General features: G+C 37.6%; 1 protein-coding gene across 2 annotated transcripts in view; it reads left to right on the forward strand.

The window, feature by feature from the left end:
• NFXL1 (nuclear transcription factor, X-box binding like 1) overlaps nucleotides 1-24,282 on the forward strand; it is a 366,986-nt gene that overhangs the window by 6,499 nt on the left and 336,205 nt on the right. For both annotated transcript variants that reach the window (XM_053703989.1, XM_053703990.1), the window contains exons 6-11: nucleotides 3,672-3,850; nucleotides 6,691-6,852; nucleotides 9,679-9,779; nucleotides 10,156-10,270; nucleotides 11,610-11,734; nucleotides 16,658-16,780. In XM_053703989.1, coding sequence (XP_053559964.1) covers nucleotides 3,672-3,850; nucleotides 6,691-6,852; nucleotides 9,679-9,779; nucleotides 10,156-10,270; nucleotides 11,610-11,734; nucleotides 16,658-16,780 — 805 coding nt within the window. The remainder of the gene's footprint in view (nucleotides 1-3,671; nucleotides 3,851-6,690; nucleotides 6,853-9,678; nucleotides 9,780-10,155; nucleotides 10,271-11,609; nucleotides 11,735-16,657; nucleotides 16,781-24,282) is intronic.

Here is a 24,282-nt window from a genome sequence, read left to right on the forward strand (position 1 = left end):
CCTTGTGGTATAGTCAATCAAGTCAATAACCTTTCTAATATTGTCTCGGGCTTCCCTACCTTTAATAAATCCCACTTGATCATTAGATATCAAAGTCTTCATGTGAGGATTTAGTCTAGTTGTTAATATTTTGGTTAGAAGTTTAAGATCCAAATTGATCAGTGAGATGGGCCTGTAATTTTTACAGTGGAATTTATTTTTTCCTGGTTTAGGCACCACACTAATTCTGGCTGCTAACAAGTCTGGCAGTATTGTTCCTCTCTTTAGGGTATAATTAAAAGAGACTACTAGTTGTGGAATTAACTCCGGGGAGAATTTTTTATAATAACCACCTGAAAAGCCACCAGGGCCCGTAGCTTTTGAGCTTTTTGTTTGTTTGATAGCTATGGCCACCTCTGTATTTTAAACCTCCAATATTTCTAAAACTATATAACATTTAGAACTTTATGTAAACTCTCAAATCATTGCAATTCCTATACTCTGAAGACCAGCAAATTCTGATATACAACGCAAATATTAAGAAAATACTGATGGTACAATTCTCAAAGACAAGATAAATATGCATTTCAGTCTCTATGGTCACTGCAAGATAAAAAAGGTTTCAGCTTATTTTACTAGTGGGCTCCATATTCTTGGTATAGTTGGCCACTGCATCTCTATGAGAAAACTTACATAGAGTGGAAGCCCCCTGGCTGTCGGCTTCACAGCCAGGGGGATTTTCTTATCTCATTTTTCTTCTAGTACCTCCTCTTGAAACTTTCACTAAGGGTGACTTCTTAAAGGGACATTATACACTCAAAAAAATATGAGTTATTTAAATAAAGCACTCAAAGAAGATAAAGTTTGTAATTGACATGTATTATCAATTTTGCTTCTAAAGTGCCTAAAAATGATGATACAGTTTACATTGCTCTGACTATATTTGAATACGTCCGTAATACCAATACAGACAAAGGCTTTTTTCCTCCGTCCCTAGCTAGTCCTTACAGCCAGCCCCCATGCTGAAGCTGTCTGTGTAATGTTCAATCCCTTTACCTCTCACTTTACAAACACAGTAATCACAACAGTATGTATGTAAACAGAATGAACTGCATATGCCAGTACTAAGCAGTTTATAAAATATATTTATATATATATATATATATAAAAATCTCATTTACATAACATATATTCCAGCCAACCATCCAGAGTTGTCCATCCCTCAAACATCCCAGTAAAACGTTGGCATCAAGTACTCTAATTAGAAGAAAAAAATGAAGTAAATATTCAATAGCGAGCAGCGGTCTACCTTCAGTGCCGCTGACCCGCTGTCAATTACAATCAGATCCAGAGTGAGAGGACAGACAGTCACTGGTGCGGCAGTCTATAAGTGTGATAGACCGCGTAGCAGCATAAAGGAGCAAGCGGCGTCTGCCTTCACTGATTATGCAGCTGAGCCTGTCACACCGGGTGTAAGTGGTGGGGGGTGCTATGTTGAGAACGCCAGCTACATACAGAGACCGGAGGTGCTGCTATCTACAATGGAGTTTTTTCCATACTATTGTACTGATGGGGCTAAACTTCCACTTGACCCACTCCCTTTACAGACATCACCGATCCAGCTTGTCTTTACAACCACTCTGGAAGTTTAGCCCTATTAGTACAATAGTATGGAAAAAAACTCCATTGTAGATAGCAGCACCTCCGGTCTCTGTATGTAGCTGGCGTTCTCAACATAGCACCCCCCACCACTTACACCCGGTGTGACAGGCTCAGCTGCATAATCAGTGAAGGCAGACGCCGCTTGCTCCTTTATGCTGCTACGCGGTCTATAACACTTATAGACTGCCGCACCAGTGACTGTCTGTCCTCTCACTCTGGATCTGATTGTAATTGACAGCGGGTCAGCGGCACTGAAGGTAGACCGCTGCTCGCTATTGAATCTTTGCTTCTTTTTTTTTTTTCTAATTAGAGTACTTGATGCCAACGTTTTACTGCCTTGTTTGAGGGATGGACAACTGTGCATGGTTGGCTGGAATATATGTTATGTAAATGAGATTTTTATATATATATATAATAAACTGCTTAGTACTGGCATATGCAGTTCATTCTGTTTACATACATACTATTGTGATTACTGTGTTTGTAAAGTGAGAGGTAAAGGGATTGAACATTACACAGACAGCTTCAGCATGGGGGCTGGCTGTAAGGACTAGCTAGGGACGGAGGAAAAAAGCCTTTGTCTGTAGCTAGTGGGTATTACGGACGTATTCAAATATAGTCAGAGCAATGTAAACTTTATCATAATTTTTAGGCACTTTAGAAGCAAAATTGATAATACATGTCAATTACAAACTTTATCTTCTTTGAGTGCTTTATTTAAATAGCCCATATTTTTTGGGGTGTATAATGTCCCTTTTAACACCCCTAAAGCACTTCAGCAAGCCCATGCTTGATGCGTTTAAAATTCAACTTGTAAGATTTCTGTGTCGAAATCCATGCATTATTTTTTACATTAGTTGCAACAAAAAAAACCCTTAGCTTATTTTCATGCTTTAATTTTGGGGCATTATGAGTTTTTAGGAATAGTGTATGCAGAGAATATAGAAATGTTTATACATTTTTTTTTTTTTTGCAATTAACATTATGTAATTAATAAAAATTACATATTTTTATTAATAGTACTGAATCCCATTAGTTGAATTTGTATCTTATTTGGATCATATCTTTATTTCCTTGCATTTATGAAATTGATTAGTTGTAATTTCTTTGTCATTTATGAGTAAATACTAGAAAATGTAATCAGTTTTACTTATGTTATATTCTCTTACACAGAAGCCTTAGCAGCATTACTTAACACAACACAGAATTTTATTTTCATGATTTTTAACTATTAATAACTTTTTTAGTTGTTACTTTCAAATGACTATAAAAGTGCAAAAGAAAATGCTATAATGTTTGTATGTAGCAACCAATCAGTAGCTGGCTCCCAGAAGTGCATTGCTGCTCCTGATCAACCTAGTTATGCTTTTCAACAAAGACTGCTAAGAGAACTAAGTACATATGATCATAAACTAAATTGAAAAGTCTCTTACAATTGTATGCTCCATCTGAACCATGAAAGTTTAACTCTGACTTTCATGTCATTTTTATTTGAATTGATTTATAACATTTGTTGCTAACTGTGGAAAAAACAGTAGGTAAGAACATATTGCTGTTACATAGATGTCATTAAAACTTAAAGGGACATGAAACCCACATTTTTTTTTAATGCTTTAGAAAGAGCATGTAATTTTAAACAACTTTCCAATTTACTTCTATTATCTAATTTGTATTCATTCTCTTTATATCCTTTGTTGAAAACGCATATCTAAATAGGTTAATTTGCTTCTGATTGGTGGCTGCACATAGATGCCTTGTGTGATTGGCTCACCCATGTGCATTGCTATTTCTTCAACAAGGATAGCTAAATAATGAAGCAAATTAGATAATAGAAGTAAATTGGAATGTTGTTTAAAATTGTATTCTCTATCTAAATTATGAAAGATTTTTTTTTTTTAGTTTCATGTCCCTTTAAGTGTCTTAGAAACCACTTATACAAACATGTATAGATTGTGTTCTATGGAAAATGTGATGTATGAAATTTTTGTTATTTAAACTGTGTGTTTCTCCCCCCCCCCCCATCCTTTTAGCCCAAAGTGCCGATATGAATATAAGCGTTCACAGACACCTTGTAGATATTATTGTTACTGTGGTAAAGTGGAAGACCCCCCTTTGGATCCATGGCTTGTACCTCATTCTTGTGGACAAGTATGCGAACGACAATTTAAACCTTCTTGCGGACATAAATGTTTACTCTTGTGCCATCCAGGTAAATCACTATGACAATGCAAACAAGCCTTACCTGACAATAAGAATTGTAGAAAGGATTTAATCGTGCCATGTTTTATTATATTGTTTAATATTATTTCTTAGCAAACTCAAACTGTAAGAAATGTTTTTTTTCTTAAAAAATGAAAATTTGCTTGTGATATATTTTTTTTCAAATTAAATTTATTGGCCCAGATTACAAGTAGTGTGCTAATGCTAGCATGGGCCACAATATCAGTATCACTGGACCATGCTAAAATTAGCATGTAAATTGATATTACAAGTCTATGATAAAAGATTTACCAGAGAAGGCTTAGCGTGGCCAGTTACTTCAATGGATATGGTGACCTCACTAAATATTGCTGATATTACACATTGTAAGCAGTGTTCCATCTAATGCACTGGTTTTCAAACCTGTTCAGACCTCCCTAACAGGCCACATTTTGTGAATATCTGAACTAGAGCACAGGTGAAATAATTAGCTGATTAGTAACCATGGTTATTTTACCTGCTCTCATCCAAGGTAATCCTGAAAACCTGGCCTGTTGGGGAGGCCTGAAAACATTTTTAAAGTGACCAGTGACCTAAGGCAAGTTTTTTTAAGCGGCCCAGCAGTGAAACAGTTAATTATAGCAATTGGCAACACTATACAATGCAGACTGTAAGGTGTGGTTCCCTTATTAACTGTTTTACTGCTGGGCTGCACACAAAACTGGCCTTAGAGGGAACACTGGTTGTAAGTTGTTATTTCTTGCACTTGAGGAAAAGCCGAAATAATGCTAGAATATGTAGTGTGACCTGAGACCTGAAGTAAAGTGTAAGTGTTAAAATAAAAGTTTCACAAAACACATGTAAAACATATCAAAATACAGTATTACACTGACAGTTTCAACAAAAAATGTTTTGTAGTAAGAAAAGTGTTTTAAAGGATTTAAGGAGGGATGTGGTGTGTTTGTTTACGTATGTAAAGAGAGAGAGAGAGGTGTGTGTGTGTAAATATACACCTTGAAATATGCAATATCATTTTTAATCAATCTTAACGTTTTTATGTTTCTTAAAGTGAATGTAAACTTTGATGCTAAAGTGCCCGGTTTTTAAAAATTCGATTAAAAACAGGGGCACTTTTATTCATCAAAATTTAAATTTCACTCCTGTTGTGAAAAAAAACTTACCTTTTAATCTTAACAGATTACATTGTTGGGACCAGACAATGAATAAGGAGCTAGAACACTGACATAGCTATTGGATATATTTTATATACTTTTGTGTGGTGGGTGATACAGTATTGCCTCCTTGTACGCTGAAATGAAGAGGGACCAATAGTAATGTTTTTGCATAATGGGGAATTACCCAAAGCAGAGGTTTTTTTTTTGTTTGTTATTGTTGAGGACAGTGGCTCCTATTTTATATTCAATGAATTCAATACCAGCTTGCTATTATGCCCATTATCCAAAAAAGGTTATTACCTTCTAATGTGTTTATTCATATATTTAGAATCCTGTTTTTGCAAAGGCATGAGTTAATTAACATGACTTGTTTGGTACTCTTTAATTTTGAATTATAAAGTAACTGATTTTATCCATTTAAGAAGTACTGATCATTTTCTTCCAATTTGTTACAGTAGCTCCTGTATCTCTTTCCCAAAGAACATGATTTAAAAAAAATAAATGTAATTAACATGGTCCTTATAATGGTCATTTAATGTATTACAAATGAGTTTCCAAGCCTTTAAAATCTGCAGGTCTCTTTCTTGCCAATAAATAAATATTAGCTGTTAATTTTAATCTCTTTGAAAGTTCTTTCAACTGGAACAAATACTTTATCACCCGCAATACGATTTGCTGTGTTAAATAAAAATGAAGTATACAAGTTACAAATTGCCGTTCTATGCAAGATTGTACAGTAGTTGACACTAATGGGATAATTGAAGTATATAACTGAATACTGACAAATTGGGACACTGGTGTAGAACGATTAAAACAAGACTAAACAAGTAGTAATAAATAGGGCATTAAAATAGGTTGTCATTATTGACTAATTCCTATGCATTTCTTGTTGCTTAAAATAATGCAGTTCTTTAAAAATAACACAAAGTAACATATTAACACAAACATTTCTAAAAATACCTGCAGTGTAAAAAGTAGTATAGCAGATAATTGGCTCTTGGGATATTTTTTAAGACAAGAAAATGTTCACCAAATTTGACAGTTATCATTTATTGAAATAAATCTAATATAAATGTATAACACACATTTGCATGCGAAGACTTCTAGCCGGTTTGCCGCTGATACGGACTATGTTTGGGACAGTTATTTATTACAGAGTAACAGTTGTTTATTATGTTCAGTTTTTGGTGTCTTTTCCTTAAAGTGGTACAATTTGATTATGAACTAATCAGCAAGGCAACATCTTGGTTATACATTTATATTAGATTTATTTCAATAAATGATAACTGTCAAATTTGTACTGTCCACCGTTTTCTGTGTCCAACTTTGACCTGCATACTTCACCAGGGGCAATTTATATTTTGGGTCACGAGTTAGTGCCGGAATAAGGGTATTTCTTTCTTTTCTCTTTTTTTATTAATATTGCACATACTATTACTCCCGTGCACCAGAGTCGCAATAGTCATTTTTTGCCTCTCTGATACTCAGCCATTTTAACTATTTTCCAAATGCAGCTGGACCAACTTCTTATATATATATATATATATATATATATATATATATATATATATATAAAGTGTAGAATGATAATGCAGGCCCTATTTCCTGATATACTGTGTAACAAATATAAAAAAAATTTTTTAACGGAATTGTACTGTTCATTGCTGCTTCATAGGTCCATGCCCGCCGTGTCCGAAGATGGTCATAACGACGTGCTATTGTAAAAAGGCAAAGCCAGTTCCTCGCCGATGCAGTGCTAAAGATTGGGCTTGCCAGCAGCCTTGTGGGAGGAAACTATTGTGTCGACAGCACAAGTGTGAAGACCCCTGTCATAAAGGTAATATAATGGATGCACGTGCAGCTGCTGATCAGATTCACACGTTACCTTTAGCTGCTTTACTTATACGTTGAAATGCCAGTTCCTATGTGTTTTTTTTAAAAGGTTTTGACATTATAACAATTATACCAGATAAGTTAAAATGATATAAAACTATCAAACTGGTTTATTTTATTTTTAAAGCAAAGACAGATGGGTCTACAATCAGGGATGTCCAAACTCTGCACATCTAAGGGCCAATTAATGCTAATCCCCCCCTCACCCCTGCACATCTAAGGGCCAATACATTTGAGTAATTATATTATTCAAAACAACTACAAAAACACTTCTATTCTGAGTGTGTATTTAAAGTAACTGTAAAGTCAAAATACAACTTTTGTGATTCAGAGAGAGCATGGGATGTTAAACAACTTTCTAATTTTACTTGTATTATCCAGTTTGCTTTGTTCTTTGGTGTCCTTTGTTAATAAGCATACCTAGTTAGACTAAGGAGAATCGACGCACTACTGGGAGCTAGCTGCTTACTGGTGGCTGCATAAATATGCTTCTTGACATTGGCTCAGCAATTTATTTATTTTAGTCATGTATATTATTCTTTTTTTATATAAATTATATTTTTAAACTTGATAACAGCTTTTTTTTTAATTTAGTATCCCCCACATGTTTTGATCTCCATCTGGTTTTATACTGATGAATTAGCTTTTAAAATCAAAGTGAAGGGTCAGTGGAAAGAAATGTGGCATTTACTTCAAAGACTGTTAATTTTTCCAACAGCTGATATCCATGTAATAACCGGAGTGTTGTGTAATGGTAATGTTTCTCTCGTTCATCACATATTCTCATTATTCCTGTAAAGTCTTCTGATGTTCAGCGCAAGCAATGCTAAATATTAGGGAGACTGAAATTCAGATGTAGTTACGCTCTTATTATTTTGACACTTGGTGACATTTAGTCACTTCCCTATTATTCAAGAAGGATTGTTTTTCTTTTAATGTTTCTTCACCAACAAAACTGAATGTGAACATCTGAGCTCATAGTTCCAGGAACTCATCTTATATCACGCTGGTGTATTTTAGACACTGGGGTAAAAAGTGTCTCACCATGTACTGTATGTTCATATTGTTGGTGCAATCTGCTTTAGTTTGTTCTCGCTCTCTTCCTTCTCTTCCTTCTCTTTTTCTCACTTTTTCTTTCTTTCTCTCCCTCTGTCACATACTAGGACCCTCTTTTTTCCCACAAGTTTTAATCTCTGACACACTTCCTCCATATTGTCTCTCTCCTTTCCTCCCTCAATTAATCAATACATTAACTTTGAACCATTAAACATTGTCCTGCTAAATCTGTTGCTTTACCCCATCATGTATTTGTCAATGCTGCTCTCCATTGCGTTTTCTCTGGATGGCTTGCCCTATATTTTTCTCGGTACTTCCATATTCAAATGAATCCCCCAGTCTGTTATTCAATGCCTCTAGCCTCTTCACGATAATGAAAGTGATGGTAAACTCTCCCCTTTTTAAAATCAGATCTGGAATGTAAGCGCTATTTTAGATGGAGTTTAATTCATTAGCTGTAATGAAGATGCAGTATAACATGCTTTTTATTATAGATATGAAATTCAAATACTGCATGCTCCTCCGCCCACTTCAAAAGTAAAATTTTCTGTGAGCTAACAGATTGAATTGTTGTCCAATCAGCGCTCTCCCCATATGGCACTTTTTTTGTAGCTAGAGCATTGATTGGAGAGTAATTCAATCATTTAGCTGACAGGAAAATTTACTTTTGAAGTGGGTGGTGTAACGTGGGATATTTGAATTTCATAGCTATATTAATAACTAAGTTATAGTGCATCTTCATTGCACATGATGAATAAAACCCCATCTAAAATAGCGCTTACATTCCAGATCTGATTTTAAAAAGGGGAGAGTTTACCATCACTTGAATTCCTTCACACATGTACTGAAAGGTGTTCTAACTGTAGTTTTTACTGTCTTTTTGCAACTATAGATCTCTTTTTTCAACCTGTGAGATTATATGATCGAATAGCTGTTCTTGCACAGATGGCAGTGTATTATTGCCCTCACCTCTCTTCAGTGGATTACATTGTCCTAACTGAACTGAAGCTTAATTTATGTTGCTCATCCTCCCCAATGATTAAATGAATACCCTATACCCTACCGAATTGCCTCCCCTTATGTTTTATAAAGTCATTTATTTTATAGCTATTAAAATCTCCTCTAATCACAATTTATCTAGCATTTTAAAAGGTTAAAACCATGAGTAATCTTTTAGTAGACCTCTAAGCAGGTATGAGTGGTTAATTGCTCAGATTTAAATGTAATAGGGACTCTCTTCATTAACTCAAATGTAAATCATCATGACTAGTGTAGTTAAAGGACATACAAATCAAAACTGAAATTTATGTAACTCTGTTTCAGCTTAAAATAGAAGCATGATTGCTATATAGATACTTCAATTATACATTTTACTGTGTGTGTGTGGAGCATATGTACATATGCCCCAAGCATGCATTCAAACACCACGCCTACTCAGCATATTGCATTTATGGCGGTTCAGTTGCATCATTGCATACAAATATGTCACCGCTGACTTTCTGAGCATGTGGGTTGTTTAAGGATGCACAGGGCCTATGTACAAAAGTTTCCTATTTTACTTAGTTTTCTTGTGTAAATACGTGAAGAAAGAACTTTTGAAAGATCCAGTTTTAGCAGCACATTTTTATTGGAAATGTAGTTACTTTTTCATGACCATAAATAAAGGATGAGCTCTGACCCATAGATAAATAATATCAATACTTTTGCATTATAGGAGATTGCAGGCCTTGCCCACGAGTCAGTAAGCAAAAATGCTTATGTGGGAGGAAGATAGCGGAAAGGCTTTGTGCAAGCCCATCCTGGCAGTGTGAGCAGGTGAGTACTTTCAACTTAAATTCCTTACTTTGTCTATACATATAAGTGTGAGTACGAGCTAGCTTACAGCGAGCCTCAACTTGAGTGCCAACTACTTCTTCATACCAGTTTTACATTGTTACAATAGCTGTGAAAAGTTATAACAAACAAATGGAATGTGAAATTGTGTTTATTTCATTGTAAATTGCAGTCTCAGCTAGTGAACAGTGAGAGCATAAGAATGGAACTTTTTTTTTTCTATTTAGGTTGAGCAAATTCATTTTTCAAAAACATGTTATACATTATAAAATGTACTCTTTAATATACTTCAAAAATGAGATTAGTTGTTCTTTAAATCTTAGATAACATTTACTGTCTCATATCTTGTATCCTATAGGTCTGTGGAAAGACATTGCCTTGTAATAACCACACGTGCGAGAAGATTTGTCATGCTGGCCCATGTGGGGAATGCCCTCGGGCAGGGAATCGCTTATGTCCATGTGGAAAATCAAGTAAGCTTGTCTGAACTGTTTAGATGTGATAGCGTTCTTTTTATATTCATAAGAAAATTGCTGTTTTAATTATTAAAAAAACGTATTATGGGTTTTAAGTGGAATCTTCCTCCAAAAATAAATTCACTGAACTCTCCTGTTATGAGATACATAATGTTGACTTTTTAACTTAATGTATATTGTTGGCACTGTATCCAGCTGAAGATTTTACTAATATACACAATGTAAGGAAATCATCCACAAAACTATTGACATATGTATAAAAGTGCAGGGCTTGATATTTTTTTTTCAGCTGTCTTTTTTAAGCACAATTGTGCCATTCACAGATGGTGACTTCCTTGAAGAGCATGTGAGCTCTTTATGATCGTTACAAAGAACAAGATATTTAGCTGTTTGGCTTCTCAGATTACTACCTTTCTTTTGTAAAAATTCCAATTATCCCAATTTTTTTGTTCCCTTTTCAGTAACATATTTAATAAGTTGGCCTTTTTTACCCATTGTGATATTGGGCCCCATGTATTAAAGTGCATGCGGACAAGGTTCTCATCTTGAGAACTTTTCTGCATGGCTTCACGGCATACGGGCATCTAACCCTGTTTGTCCGCTGCTTGTATGTACCATTACCCGCTCAAGCGAGCATGTAAAGCTCGCCCCTTCGTCTTGTGTGAGAGAAGGACCTGTCAATCACCCCAAGCGAGTGAGTTCAGGGTGTTTTATCTCCGCCAACTCAGAGGTGGCAGAGACTGTAAGAAGCAGTGGTCTAATAACCGCTGCTTCTTACATTGGGGGAAACATGCTCGCATGTGCAAACCCTCCAAAGTAGCTTGCGCTGCTTAGTACATAGAGCCCATTCTCCTTATGCTTTTTGAGTTTGGTATTTCTACCCATCTGTTTTTCCTTTGCAGGAAACAGTGAGCCAATCAGCAGTGGCACTCACACAACTCTGCCAATCACCAGTTTGGGAGCGTCAGTGTTTATGGCTTCTGAGTGGGACTTTACCTTTGTGTTTGACCAGTTTGTGGTGGTCAGATACTTAAAGTTCCACAATGGCAATGCAAATATTACTTGCACTACAGTGTTTCTATAAATATATAATATCCATAAATATGAATTCTCTTACCTTAAACAAAGTAGCACAAAGACTCTGCTGCTTCCATAGATCACTCAGATAGAGGCTCTGGACGGTAAAGTAGTTTCCTGTATTACATGCGATGTGCCTTAAATTTCCTAGCAGAATGTCTTCACATAACCATGTAATTGTAAGAGTTTGCTGCCTGTTTTTCTTAACAACAAATTATTGTACAACTCTGAACTATTCTATTGTATTCTGTCATTCCAGAGTACACGTTACCTTGTACAGAAGATGTCCCTACATGTGGTGACAATTGTGACAAAGCTCTGGAGTGTGGAATCCACAAGTGCTCTCAGCGCTGTCACCGTGGACCCTGTGAAACCTGCAGACAGGTTAGGAAATGTTTTATTGTTTTTAGTTGTTCTGTATTAGTGCAATACACAGATTTTACATGAATACAACTATCGACAGTATTATTCGCAGGCAGGGTCGGTTCAAGAACTTGTGCTGCCTGGGTTCAAGAATCAAAGGTGGCCCAAAAGCTCTCCGTCCACTACAGTATAAACCTAAACATATGTTACAAATACAAATTGCTGACTGTTGTGCAAAAAAATTGCTTAAGTCCTAAAACTATATTTATAAAAACAAAAGTGTTTTTTATACCATGAAATATATGCAGACGCACTTCAATTCGATATTAGTACAATAAAGGGATACTAAAGCCACATTTTTCCTTTCATGATTCAGATTGTGCATGCAATGTTAAGCAACGTTCTAATTTACTCCTAATATAATTTTTTCTTTGTTTTCTTGCTATCTTTATTTGAAAAGCAGGAATGTAAAGCTTAGGAGCCGGCCCATTTTAGGTTTAGCACCCTGGATAGCGCTTGCTGATTGCATACTCTATCTGAATCATTAAAGAAAAAAATGTGGGTTTAGTATCCCTTTAAATATGGAGTCCTGTAATTCAAGATTTTGAAATGATCCTGGAGTGCCACAGTCTGCCCTTTCTCAGGGAAATGTTTTATAAGATTCATATCTTTATAAAGTGCGTAGGCATAGAATTCATAAGAAAAAAAAAAACACTTGTTTTTATAAATATCATTTGAGGATCATTTTTTGTTTAAGGGGCTCCTTTTTTAGATTGTTGCTTAATCCAAGGAGCGAGTGTTTGGGTATTTGTGTTTTTATAAACCTAAACATAGCAGTCTCAAATATTAAAATTCAACATTAAAAATTCTCACAAAAGGGTACAATATTAGATGATGGAAATCATATGACTCTTTAAAAAAACAAACAAACAACTATTATCTGGAATATGCTCTGCCTAAGTCCCATGGTCATACCATGTCTCCAGTTATATGGCCGGCAAACTGCATTGTCCATAATTAAAATACTTATATAAATAGTTATAATATATTAATAGTTATAAATTAACTATTATAGTATCTAATTTGTTTCATTTTCTTTGTATCCTTTGTTGAAAGGTATACCTAGGTAGACTCAGAAGCTGCTGATTGGTGGCTGCACATATATGCCTCTTGTCATTGGCTTTCAGCTACCTCCTAGTAGTGCATTACTGATTCTTTAACAAAGGATACCAAGAAAATTAAGCAAATTAGGTATTAGGAGTAAATTGGAAAGTTGTTAAAATTGTATGTTTTATCTGAACCATGAAAAAAGGGGTTTCATGCCCCTTTAAATTGGCTTTGCTAACCTTCAGTAAATGTAAGTGTGATTACATTTAAATTTGATGCTTTTTTTGTTTTTTTGCTAAGGCGAGTTTTTTTTTTTTTTTTTTTTTTTTTAAACTTTTTTTAAACCAATTAGTCATAATTCTGATCTGTGTGTGAGGATTTTGGCAAACCCCAGGTGCTAGGAATCTGTTTTAATATTTTTAAGTGACCTGCCCTGCACATAACCTAATATGGAGAGACGTACAGGTATAATTGTAACATGAGAGAAACAGATAGCAGAATAAAGAAACTTGCAAAGGTATGAGTGGTCTAGTGAGTTGTACAACTAAACTAAATGGCATGTATACGTTTATGGGTAATGTAGCAGAACAAAGGGCATATTCTAATCTGCTATAAAGTATTATCAAATTACTTATCTAGAGAAATTCACACACACGCTTATGATTCATTTTGTACAACAAAGACTTTATTAACTTTTCTAAGGGATTAAAATACGTCCCTGAAACTGAGAGCATAAATTGTGAAGCCACACAATGACCTGCTGAGATCTGTTCTTATCACGCTATCAATTAGTAAAATTTTTACTGTGAAATTAAAAATTATGAGCACTCGGCTCTGAAATATGTAGCGAGTTTATATTTATCTCTAACATCTAATGTAGTTGTCATATGTTATTGAAATAGACCCAACTTTTTTCTTTCATGATTCACAATTTTAAACATCCATCCTATGTACTTCTATTTTCTAATTTGCTTAGTTTTCTTGGCATCTTTTGATTAAAAGCATACCTAAGTAGGCTCAGGGGCTGGAATTAGCTGCTGATTGGTGGCTGCACATATATCCCTTTTGACATTGGCTTACTAATGTGTTCAGCTAGTTCCCAGTAGTGCGTTGCTGCTCCTTCAATAAAGGATGCAAAGAGAATGAAGCAAAATTGATCATTAGAAGTAAATTGGAAAGTTGTTTAAAATTGTGTACTCTATTTGAATCATATCCCTTAAAATAGCCATACTAAAATTAGATTTCATAAAATAAAAAAAAATTATATATAGTGTGTGTGTGTATGTATATAAAAAGGCTTTATTTTGTGATGTTCTGGGACCAGATACTGTCCCTTCCTCTGACAGTATTTGGTCCTGAAATGTCACAAAATAAAGCCTTTTTTGTCACTGATGTCTGAAGACCAGCGAGTGCTTAATTCCACAATTCTTATCCGATTACTACTATAGCACCCTGGCGTATAAAGTCTGATAGTGGAAGTGCATACACACTACTACTAATATATATATATATATATATATATATATATATATATATATATATATATATATATATATATATATATATACAATTGTATGCAAAAGTTTAGGCACCCCTGACAATTTCCATGATTTTCATTTATAAATAATTGGGTGTTTGGATCAGCAATTCCATTTTGATCTATAAAATAACTGAAGGACACAGTAATATTTCAGTAGTGAAATTAGGTTTATTGGATTAACAGAAAATGTGCAATATGCATCCAAACGAAATTAGACAGGTGCATAAATTTAGGCACCGTGTCATTTTGTTCATTTGAATACCTGTAATTACCTAGCACTGATTAATTGGAACACACAATTGGTTTGGTGAGCCCATTAATCCTTGAACTTCATAGACAGGTGCATCCAATCATGAGAAAAGGTATTTAAGGTGGCCAATTGCAAGTTGTTGTTCTCTTTGACTCTCCTCTGAAGAGTGGCAACATGGGGGCCTCAAAACAACTCTCAAATGACCTGAAAATAAAGATTGTTCAATATTATGGTTTATGGAAAGGCTACAAAAAGCTATCACATAGATATAAGCTGTCAGTGTCCACCGTGAGGAAATGGAAGACCACAGGCACAGTTCTTGTTAAGGCCAGAAGTGGCAGGCCAAGTAAAATATCGGAGAGGCAAAGGATGGTGAGAACGGTCTAAAACAGCCCACAGACCATCTCCAAAGACCTACAACATCATCTTGCTGCAGATGGTGTCACTGTGCATCGTTCAACAATTCAGCGCACTTTGAACAAGGAGAAGCTGTATGGGAGAGTGATGCGGAAGAAGCCTTTTCTGCACACACGCCACAAACAGAGTCCCCCGAGGTATGCAAACCCACATTTGGACAGCCAGCTTCATTTTGGAAGAAGGTGCTGTGGACTGATGAAACAAAGATTGAGTTATTTGGTCATAACAAGGGGCGTTATGCATGGCGGCAAAAAAAAACACAGGGTTCCAAGACAAACACTTGCTACCCACAGTCAAATTTGGTGGATGTTCCATCATGCTGTGGTACTGTGTGGCCAGTGCCGATACTGGGAATCTTGTTAAAGTTGAGGGTCGCATGAATTCCACTCAATATCAGAAGATGCTTGAGAATAATGTTGAGGAATCAGTCACAAAGTTGAAGTTATGCCGGGGCGGAATATTTCCACAAGACAACGACCCAAAACACTGCTCAAAATCTACTCTGACATTTATGCAGGGGAACAAGTACAGTGTTTCGGGAATGGCCATCCCAGTCCCCAGACCTAAATATAATTGAAAATCTGTGGGGTAATTTGAAGCAGGCTGTCCATGCTCGGCAACCATCAAACCTAAGTGAACTGGAGATGTTTTGCAAGGAGGAATGGTCCAAATTACCTTCATCCAGAATCCAGATACTCATTACAGGCTATAGGAAGCGTCTAGAGGCTGTTATTTCTGCTAAAGGAGGCTCTACTAAATATTGATGCAATATTTCTGTTGGGGTGCCCAAATTTATGCACCTGTCTACTTTCGTTTGGATGCATATTGCACATTTTCTGTTAATCCAATAAACCACATTTCACTACTGAAATATTACTGTGTCCTTCAGTTATTTGATAGATCAAAATGAAATTGCTGATCCAAACACCCAATTATTTATAAATGGAAATTGTCAGGGGTGCCTAAACTTTTGCATACGACTGTATATGTGTGTATATATATATATATATATATATATATATATATATATATATATATATATATATATTTACAATTAATTCGTAATGAAATGTTACAATTTTTAAGATATTAAAAATTGGTTTTGTGTTTTGTAGTTAGTTTTTGTTATATACCTAAAAGAGTGAGGAAAAAATGTTTAAATTATTGTAGGTGACTTTCCTTGACATTACCATACATGCAATGTTGTTTTCATAGTTAGAAAAAGGATTCAAATAGTAGTTACCTGAAATATAATTAAAATATATATATATATATATATATATATATATATATATATATATATATATATATATATATATATATATATATAAACCATATATATGTATTTATGTGCATTGTTTCTTCTGTTTTTACTGTCAAATGTATAACCACAAGAGGTCAGCTTATTGTCATCAGAAATCCTATTTGTCTGTATATTGTATCACAATGATTTTCATTTATCACTGTGCTCAGTTATTATAATGTGATTTTGAATATATATAAAGGCTTAGTAGTTTGGCTGTTTTTTTTTTCTTCAGCAATTAAATTGTTTATTGAACTATATTACACTTGTAAATTGTGAAAATATTTCAATATTAACTTTTGCTCTTTCTCCAATTTCTATCTAAAGGAAGTTGAAAAACAGTGTCGCTGTGGAAAACATACAAAACAAATGCCATGTCATAAGCCTTATCTCTGTGAAACCAAATGCATTAAAATAAGAGATTGCCAAAGGCACCAGTGCAAAAGAAAGGTATGTTCTTATAGAGTCATATACTATTGTTTTAAGACATCAAGATTTAGGGAAAGGGCACCAGGAAATGGCATGGAACAATGCATTGAAGGACCACAATACTGAAACCCAATCATTTTCTACTGTGATTCAGACAGAGCATACAATTTAAAAAAAAGCTTCCAATTGACTTATATTATCAAATTTTTTCTGTTCCCATGATATTCTTTGTTGAAGAGATACCTAGGCAGGTGTCTGGAGCACTACATGGCAGGAAATAGTGCAGTCATCTAGCACTCTTGCAAATGAATAACATTCTTGCATAACTGTTGCCATATAGTGCACCAGACATGTGCACTCTCCTGAGTTTACGCCCCTGCTTTTCAATAAAACATACCAAGACAGTGAAAGTAAATTCAAATTTTCTTCTTAAAAGGGAAGAATCCACAGCTGCATTCATTACTTTTGGGAATTCAGAACATGGCCACCAGGAGGAGGCAAAGACACCCCAGCCAAAGGCTTAAATACCACCCCCACTTCCCTCATCCCCCCAGTCATTCTTTGCCTTTCATCACTGGAGATTGGCAGAGAAGTGTAAAGAAGTTCGAGAGAGTCTCTTATGGAGGGTAGTACTCTTCGCAATGGGACTGGAGTTTTAATTAATCATGTCAGCCTCTCAGTGAGAGCATGGGTGAAAGTTAGAGTCCAGAGATGCAGGGAGAATTTTCCTGCGAACCCATCCCGACTCATATTAACAGCTCCTTGGTAATCAGTGTTGACGAGTTTCGCTGCCTACCTTTCTTCACTCAAGTCCATGTCAGAAGCGAGGCTACTATCTGTCGCACTTTAAGGGCCGTTTTCCTGTTCCACGGCGTAGATTCCGGTAAGATCATTTCATTTTATTTCAATACGAGATGTATTGTTAAAGAAACAAGGTAGGGTCCCAGTGGAACTCCTTTTATCTTAAATGGAATCATGGGTTAACATCTCCTGAAGGGGGTTATTGAACAGGGGGGACTTTAATCATGTTTATGTGGTTCTATCTGCAATGTGTAGCTATACTTAGGCTCTCGGCCTTTACGGAAGATAATGGCCTTCTTTTAGTACACAATCTCTCAAGATTGCACGCCCTTTTTGTGACTGGCAAGGTGTACCTCATGACGGGTGCGGTTACATTGTTTTTTTCACTTCCGTATGCTGACTGTGTGTGACCAAGAGAGTCTTGCTCTTGGGTTGTCTGATTCACAGGAGGTGGTGAGTGCCCCAGCCATTGGGGGTGTCAAAGTGTGCCAGTTAGTTTTGTCTTTTTGTATTACCAAGATTACAGAGGATTCTGATATGCGCAACACGGATGCCTCCGATACGGAGGATGTGTCTTGTGATGAATATGAAATGGCCCGGGAAATTAATGCCCATCAGTTATGTTCCGGGTGCTGTTCTAGAGTACTCTCTTCTCCTGAGTCTGGGAGCTTAGAGTGCGTTGAGCCATCCGCCTCAGAGGTTTCCATGACCTGTGAGGTGCGTGCCCAAGACGCTTTCCCGGCTACGCACGCAGGTGTCCCTATGGCCTTCACTCCTCTGGAACCTGGCTTGTTTCCGCCAGAGCTTACGGCACGGTTCCGCATGGCCATTTCTATGGCGCTGTCTCATTTATATCTCCCAAGTGAAGTATTTCTCCGATACTGTCCATGCTCCGTTAACCTAGGTCCATTGAGCGTTGGATTGCCCGATTCAGTTCGGCCTCCTGGGGAAACGTTGGCCCCTGAGGCTTCAGGGGCCCCAATCTCGGAGCCGAGGTCTTCAGCAGATTCGGCGAGGGATGATTTTGCCTTCCATTATAGGCTGGCTTGCCTTAGGGTTCTTTTAAGACATGTTTTGGCAATGTTAGAGGATCCCAGTCCTAGTGGGCAGAGGGATCCGTGGCCTTAGAAGTTGGATGGCAAAATGGATATGACATTAGGGGATGAAGCCAATCTCCTTATTGTCTTCATTTTATTTTTTATTTATGTTTTTCGGTTCCATTTCTGAGCTTGGGTGAAAGGGGCCTCTACTCGGCTGGTCCTGTTGTCTTTCTCATTAACCTTGGGCGTTCCCCCGATGGGTGCTGCCTTTCATTTTATTTTTTGATTCGGATGGATGAGTTTAATTTGTTTTTCCTTAAGCTCAGGTCTGTTAGATTTCGTTTTTATGAATGTTCTTCTCTGGAACCGATACGTGCAACTCGTGGTCACGTGGGCACTCCCTCGGGGTTGTGCACTTGTTGAATATTAGAATTTTCATTTCTAGTTAATTTATCGATCCTTCGGGACAAATTTTCTTGGACCTGGAACAGTTCCAGAGTGCTCTTATACCAGGCTTTTACTGGTTGGGTGCTTTTTCAGCCGTTACCAGGGTTCATGTCACCTTTGTGGTGCTGAGGATGCCTCTAGGCCTATTCTATGGACTCCGGGCTCAGATCTCACTGAAGTATGAGGCCTGTGGTTTATATGCAACTTCTCCGGACTGAGGGTTGTGCGTACCACTCTAAGGGTGGTCGGTTTGGGCTACTCTCCTGGGCTATGATTCCGCTTTCTACAGACGACTCTAGGTTCTTCAGGTCCCCAAGACTTAGAACCGTTATTTCCATTAAATGGAAGTTGGGACTTGTTTGGTCTGATGTGCCGGGTGATTAACGTTTTGGTTTTCACTCGAGGTTCTTCCGGATGCTGACTCTTTAGCCTAGTACGCTCTTTCTGTGATGGTGGAGCATCATCCTTCCCTACTTTTGGGGGTATAGTCTGGTCGGGTGTGCGGGCATGTTTTTTTTCTGTTCCGAGTCGTGTTACTCTGGGAGATGGTGTGCAGGGGTTCCCTGCCTTCTGTGGGAGTTGCAGCTCCAACGTTTGCCTGCTCAAGGTAGTTTTCCTTGAATAATAGCTTTTTCAAGCTCTCTGACTGTCGTCTATTCCAGCTAATACCCTCGGTCAGACTACGGTCTTTGCCATTCGGGTGTGTTGTGTCCTCAATGTTATGCTAGCCTGGAAGCTTGTCAGTAGAGGTGTCAAGGTTGGGTACGGAGGGCCGCCCTTCAAGGGTCAGGCAGTTGTCCTTTTATCCTCGATACTCCGTTTGGAGTTTTGTCGGCGCGTTGCCGTGCGTTACTTCTCTGAGATGGTGAGCAGGGCCCTGGGTTATAATTTTCATTCAGGTATTGATGTTACCCTGTCTGTGTGTGTGTCACATGTTGCTGCTTGCCTACAAGATTACTTGTGATCCATTGCACTGGGTGCTGATTCTCACACTGTTCAGGAGTCCCTCGTGACTCTTGGGTTTAAGGCTATTTAGATCGCCAAGTCTACGGACTTTAGAGGTGCGCTCCTCCTTGGAGGAGGCAGTTTAGGGTTCTCTGAGATTGGATCTTTTCATCGTCCATTGTTGAGAACCCTGGCCTTGGTCCACGTCTCTACATGGATGGGTGTGGACAGTTCAGTTCACACTTGAAGTTGTGGTCCCATGAGCCCCCTTCGTGAGAGATGCCTTTGTGACTGTAGCTCAGGCTTTAGGCCTTTCTGACCGTTCCCTACCTGTCTTCTGGTGCATTTACGATGTTCCTGTAGACTCCAAGTGCTTTTCAACTGGGTCGGCGATGTGGCCAAGGGCTCTCACTCCTATGGTAGTTTTTTTTTTTTTTTTTCCGTTGTTCATTCCCTTCTCTTCCAGAGTAGGGTTTGTCTTCTCCGGGTTCGGAGTTACCTTAGTATTGTGGAGTCCTGGGGGTCCTTGGTCCTGCCTTGCAGGGGTGTTTTCCCTTCCTGTTTTTCAGATTCCTGGGAGGGGAGCTGTGATGTAGTCTCTGGTTCCTCCGTTCCTGCAGCAGGAGGCTGAGGGTTTTGCTCCCGTGGGGGCTTCCACTATGTGTATCCAATATATGGATGCTGAGGTTTTTGGGGGACTTCTTCAATTGGGAAGTGTGCCCTTCTTTTTTTGCCCACGACTGCGTGTAGGGGGTCTCGTACCCGAGCACAATGTTTCTCCTGACTCACAGTAGCATGCCATTTGTAGCAGCGGTCTAACATGGGATTTTGTTCCTCGTTGATCCTTTTTTGTAGTCTGGGACTCTTGTTTTCGGTCTTTTAAATAGCCTTTGGGCTGGGACCGTTATCCCGAAGGGAAGGTTAGGGATCGGTTACTCTACGTAGTGTTGACCGTTCTGCTGTTGGCCCTTCCTTGAGGGAGGTCTTTGAATGTCCTCCTTTCTACCGGCGTCTGGTGCCGAGAGGGGGCGCTTCTTGGAGCCGCTATTTGGTGGGCTGTACACCCTTGGTGGTTTACAGTTGGAACCATCCACAGCGATTTGATTAGTGATGGTGTATCCAGTTATAGCTACTTGCTTTGTCTGGGAGCTGACTAGCTTGACGCGCATTTAGGAGGTTTGAGTTAGCGATGGGGTTAGCCTTCCTTTTGGAGGCTGGTCTTTGAGAGTTCCTGTTCAGATGGTTTGAGTTTCTCTGGGAGAGCTCTGTTCTAGCAGCTGGGATATTTATCCTGTTCCTGCTGTATTTGCCTATCTAGCCTACAGATCTAGATATGTTATGGAGCATCAGGGGACCCATGAATTTCCTGGAGTACCTTAGGGTATGGTATGGGCCATGAGGATTTCCTCAAGTCCTTTTGAGGACAGGTTCCCTGTGTTTGGATCCTTCTTTTGGGTCCTTGTGTTCTAGGGAGTTTGTCTCCCTGGGCGTTGCCTTTGTAAAGACAACCATGGGTTGCTTTCTAGGTGTTGAGTGGGAAAAGTTCCTTTGAATTTCCTGGTCGCAGGTTTCCTTTTGGGGGCAGATGCGGTCCTTTATCTTTTAGCCGGGTACCTTCTTGGGTGTCGTGTCCCATGGGGCAGACGCTTCAGAGGTTGTATGGACCTGACGGACTCTAGGTCTGAGTGGTCTCTAGTTCGGCTTTGCCGGTGGTGTAACTGATGTGCAGTTACCTGGCCTCGGGTTATTTCAGGCTGTGGTGCCTTTCGAAGGGGCGGCCTTTTTGTACCCACCCGTTATTTGCATTCAGTGTCTCCTAGCTTGGGTATTGTTTTCCCAATAGTAATGAATGCAGCTGTGGACTCTTCCCTTTTTAAGAAGAAAAACATAAATTATGCTTACCTGATAATTTCATTTTCTTCTGAAGGGAAAAATCCACAGCTCCCGCTCGTGTTTTTATCTATGAGGCAGTGGTACTTTTTTTTTTTTTTTTTTTTCTTCTGGCACCTTTTTTTTTTTTACCTCAATATTTCTCCTACTGTTCCTTGTTCCCTTGGCAGAATGACTGGGGGATGAGGGAAGTGGGGGAGGTATTAAATCCTTTGGGTGGGGTGTCTTTTTGCCTCCTCCTGGTGGCCAGGTTCTGAATTCCCAAAAGTAATGAATGCAGCTGTGGACTCTTCCCTTCAGAAGAAAATGAAATGATCAGGTAAGCATAATTTATGGGGGTTTTTTAAATTCCCTTGTTCTATATAAATCATGAAAAGAAAATTTGGGGGTTTCATGTCTCTTTTAAAGGTAGATAAATAGGGAAGCCGAAAACATAATACTTCAAAACCTTGTACAATTCTGCAAAGAATTGTGTCTTGAAAACCACATGCTTAGGTTGTTGGACAATAATACACCTAGTGCGAGCATGCGAGTGGCGCACTAATTCTGACTTTTTGCAGGCAATGAAAATAGTGAGCGTATTATGAGTTAAAAGTAAATGCATTCGCTCTAGTGCAATCAAATGTAGTAATGTGCTTTGGGTTCAGTGCGACTTGAGAGCTCACGTAAAGGGTAGGGGAAGAAAAAAAGTATATGTATATGTGCATTGGTACCCTTTGAAGTCAAATACCTACAAACATGAAAAATAATTTTGATTCAATATTAATATTTAATAATGGTTTTAGCTTTATATTTACTATAAATACTTCACATATTTACTATAAATACTTCACATATTCACATATTTACTATAAATACTTCACATTCTATTGTTTTTCAAATAGTGGAATATGTAAGTATTTTTAAATAGATAGATATATTCTATTTCATGTTGGGTATAGTGCTCTTAAAGGGACACTGCACCCAAATTTTTTCTTTTGTGATTCAGATAGAGCATGACATTTTAAGCAACTTTCTAATTTACTCCTATTATCAAATTTTCTTCATTATCTTGGAATCTTTATTTGAAATGCAAGAATGTAAGTTTAGATGCCGGCCCATTTTTAATGAACAACCTGGGTTGTTCTTGCTGATTAGTGGATAAATTCATCCACCAATAAATAAGTGCTGTCCAGAGGTTTGAACCACAAAAAAAAGCTTAGATGCCTTCTTTTTCAAATAAAGATAGCACGAGAACGAAGAAAAATTGATAATAGGAGTAAATTAGAAAGTTGCTTAAAATTGCTTACTCTATCTGAATCATGAAAGAAAAAAATTTGGGTTCAGTGTCCCTGTAAATAAACGCGGTTGGGTTAGCGCCTGAGTATGTGAGTTTTTGTTTTTTTCCATTTCGCAAGCTCCATTGCGCAGTTTTGATATTCGAAGTTCAACTTTTTGTGCGCCTCGGGTTTTCAATAACTCTTTACTTTCAACTTGTAATACATAGAAACATAGATATTGACTGCAGATAAGAGCCATAGGCCCAGCAAGTCTGCCCGATATTACCTAACAGTATAAACTTATTTAGTTTGTAGGATAGCTTTATGCTTATCCCATGCATTTTTAAAGTCCCCCACCGTGTTTGTCGCTGCTACCTCTTGAGGAAGTTTATTACATAAATCAATCACTCTTTCTGTAAAGAAGTGCTTCCTCAAATTACTCCTGAATCTACTACCCTTTAGCTTGAGATCATGACCCCTTGTTCTTGAATTTTCCATTTTATGGAAAATACCCACAGCCTCAGTTTTACTAAGCCCTTTAACGTACTTGAAAGTTGCTATCATATCACCTCTTTCCCTTCTCTCCTCTAAGCTATACATATTTAGGTCATTGAGCATATCCTGGTAAGTTTTATTTTTTAGACCATGTACCATTTTGGTAGCCCTCCTTTGCACAGATTCAAGTTTGTTAATATCCTTCTGAAGATATGGCCTCCAGAACTGCACACAATACTCAAGATGAGGCCTAACTAATGATCTATAAAGTGGCATACGAATCTTACTATTTCTGCTGCAAATATCTCTACCAATACATTCAAGCATTCTGCTAGCCTTACTCGCTGTATTACTACATTGTTTACTAAGTTTTAAATCATCTGAAATAATAATTCCCAAGTCCTGTTCCTCATCTGTAACAGTCAGTAAAGTGTCATTGAGTCTGTAATTAACATTTGGATTTTTCTTCCCTAAATGCATTATTTTACACTTTGCTGTGTTAAACTTTAGATCCCAGTCATTTGTCCAATCCTCCAATTGTTTTATATCACTTCTCATTTTGTCTACCCCCCCCCCCCCCTGGAACATCCACTCTGTTACAAATTTTTGTATCATTTGCAAACAGACATACTTTCCCCTGTAGCCC

This window comes from Bombina bombina, chromosome 2 (assembly GCF_027579735.1).
Source record: "Bombina bombina isolate aBomBom1 chromosome 2, aBomBom1.pri, whole genome shotgun sequence".
Lineage (NCBI taxonomy): Eukaryota > Metazoa > Chordata > Amphibia > Anura > Bombinatoridae > Bombina > Bombina bombina.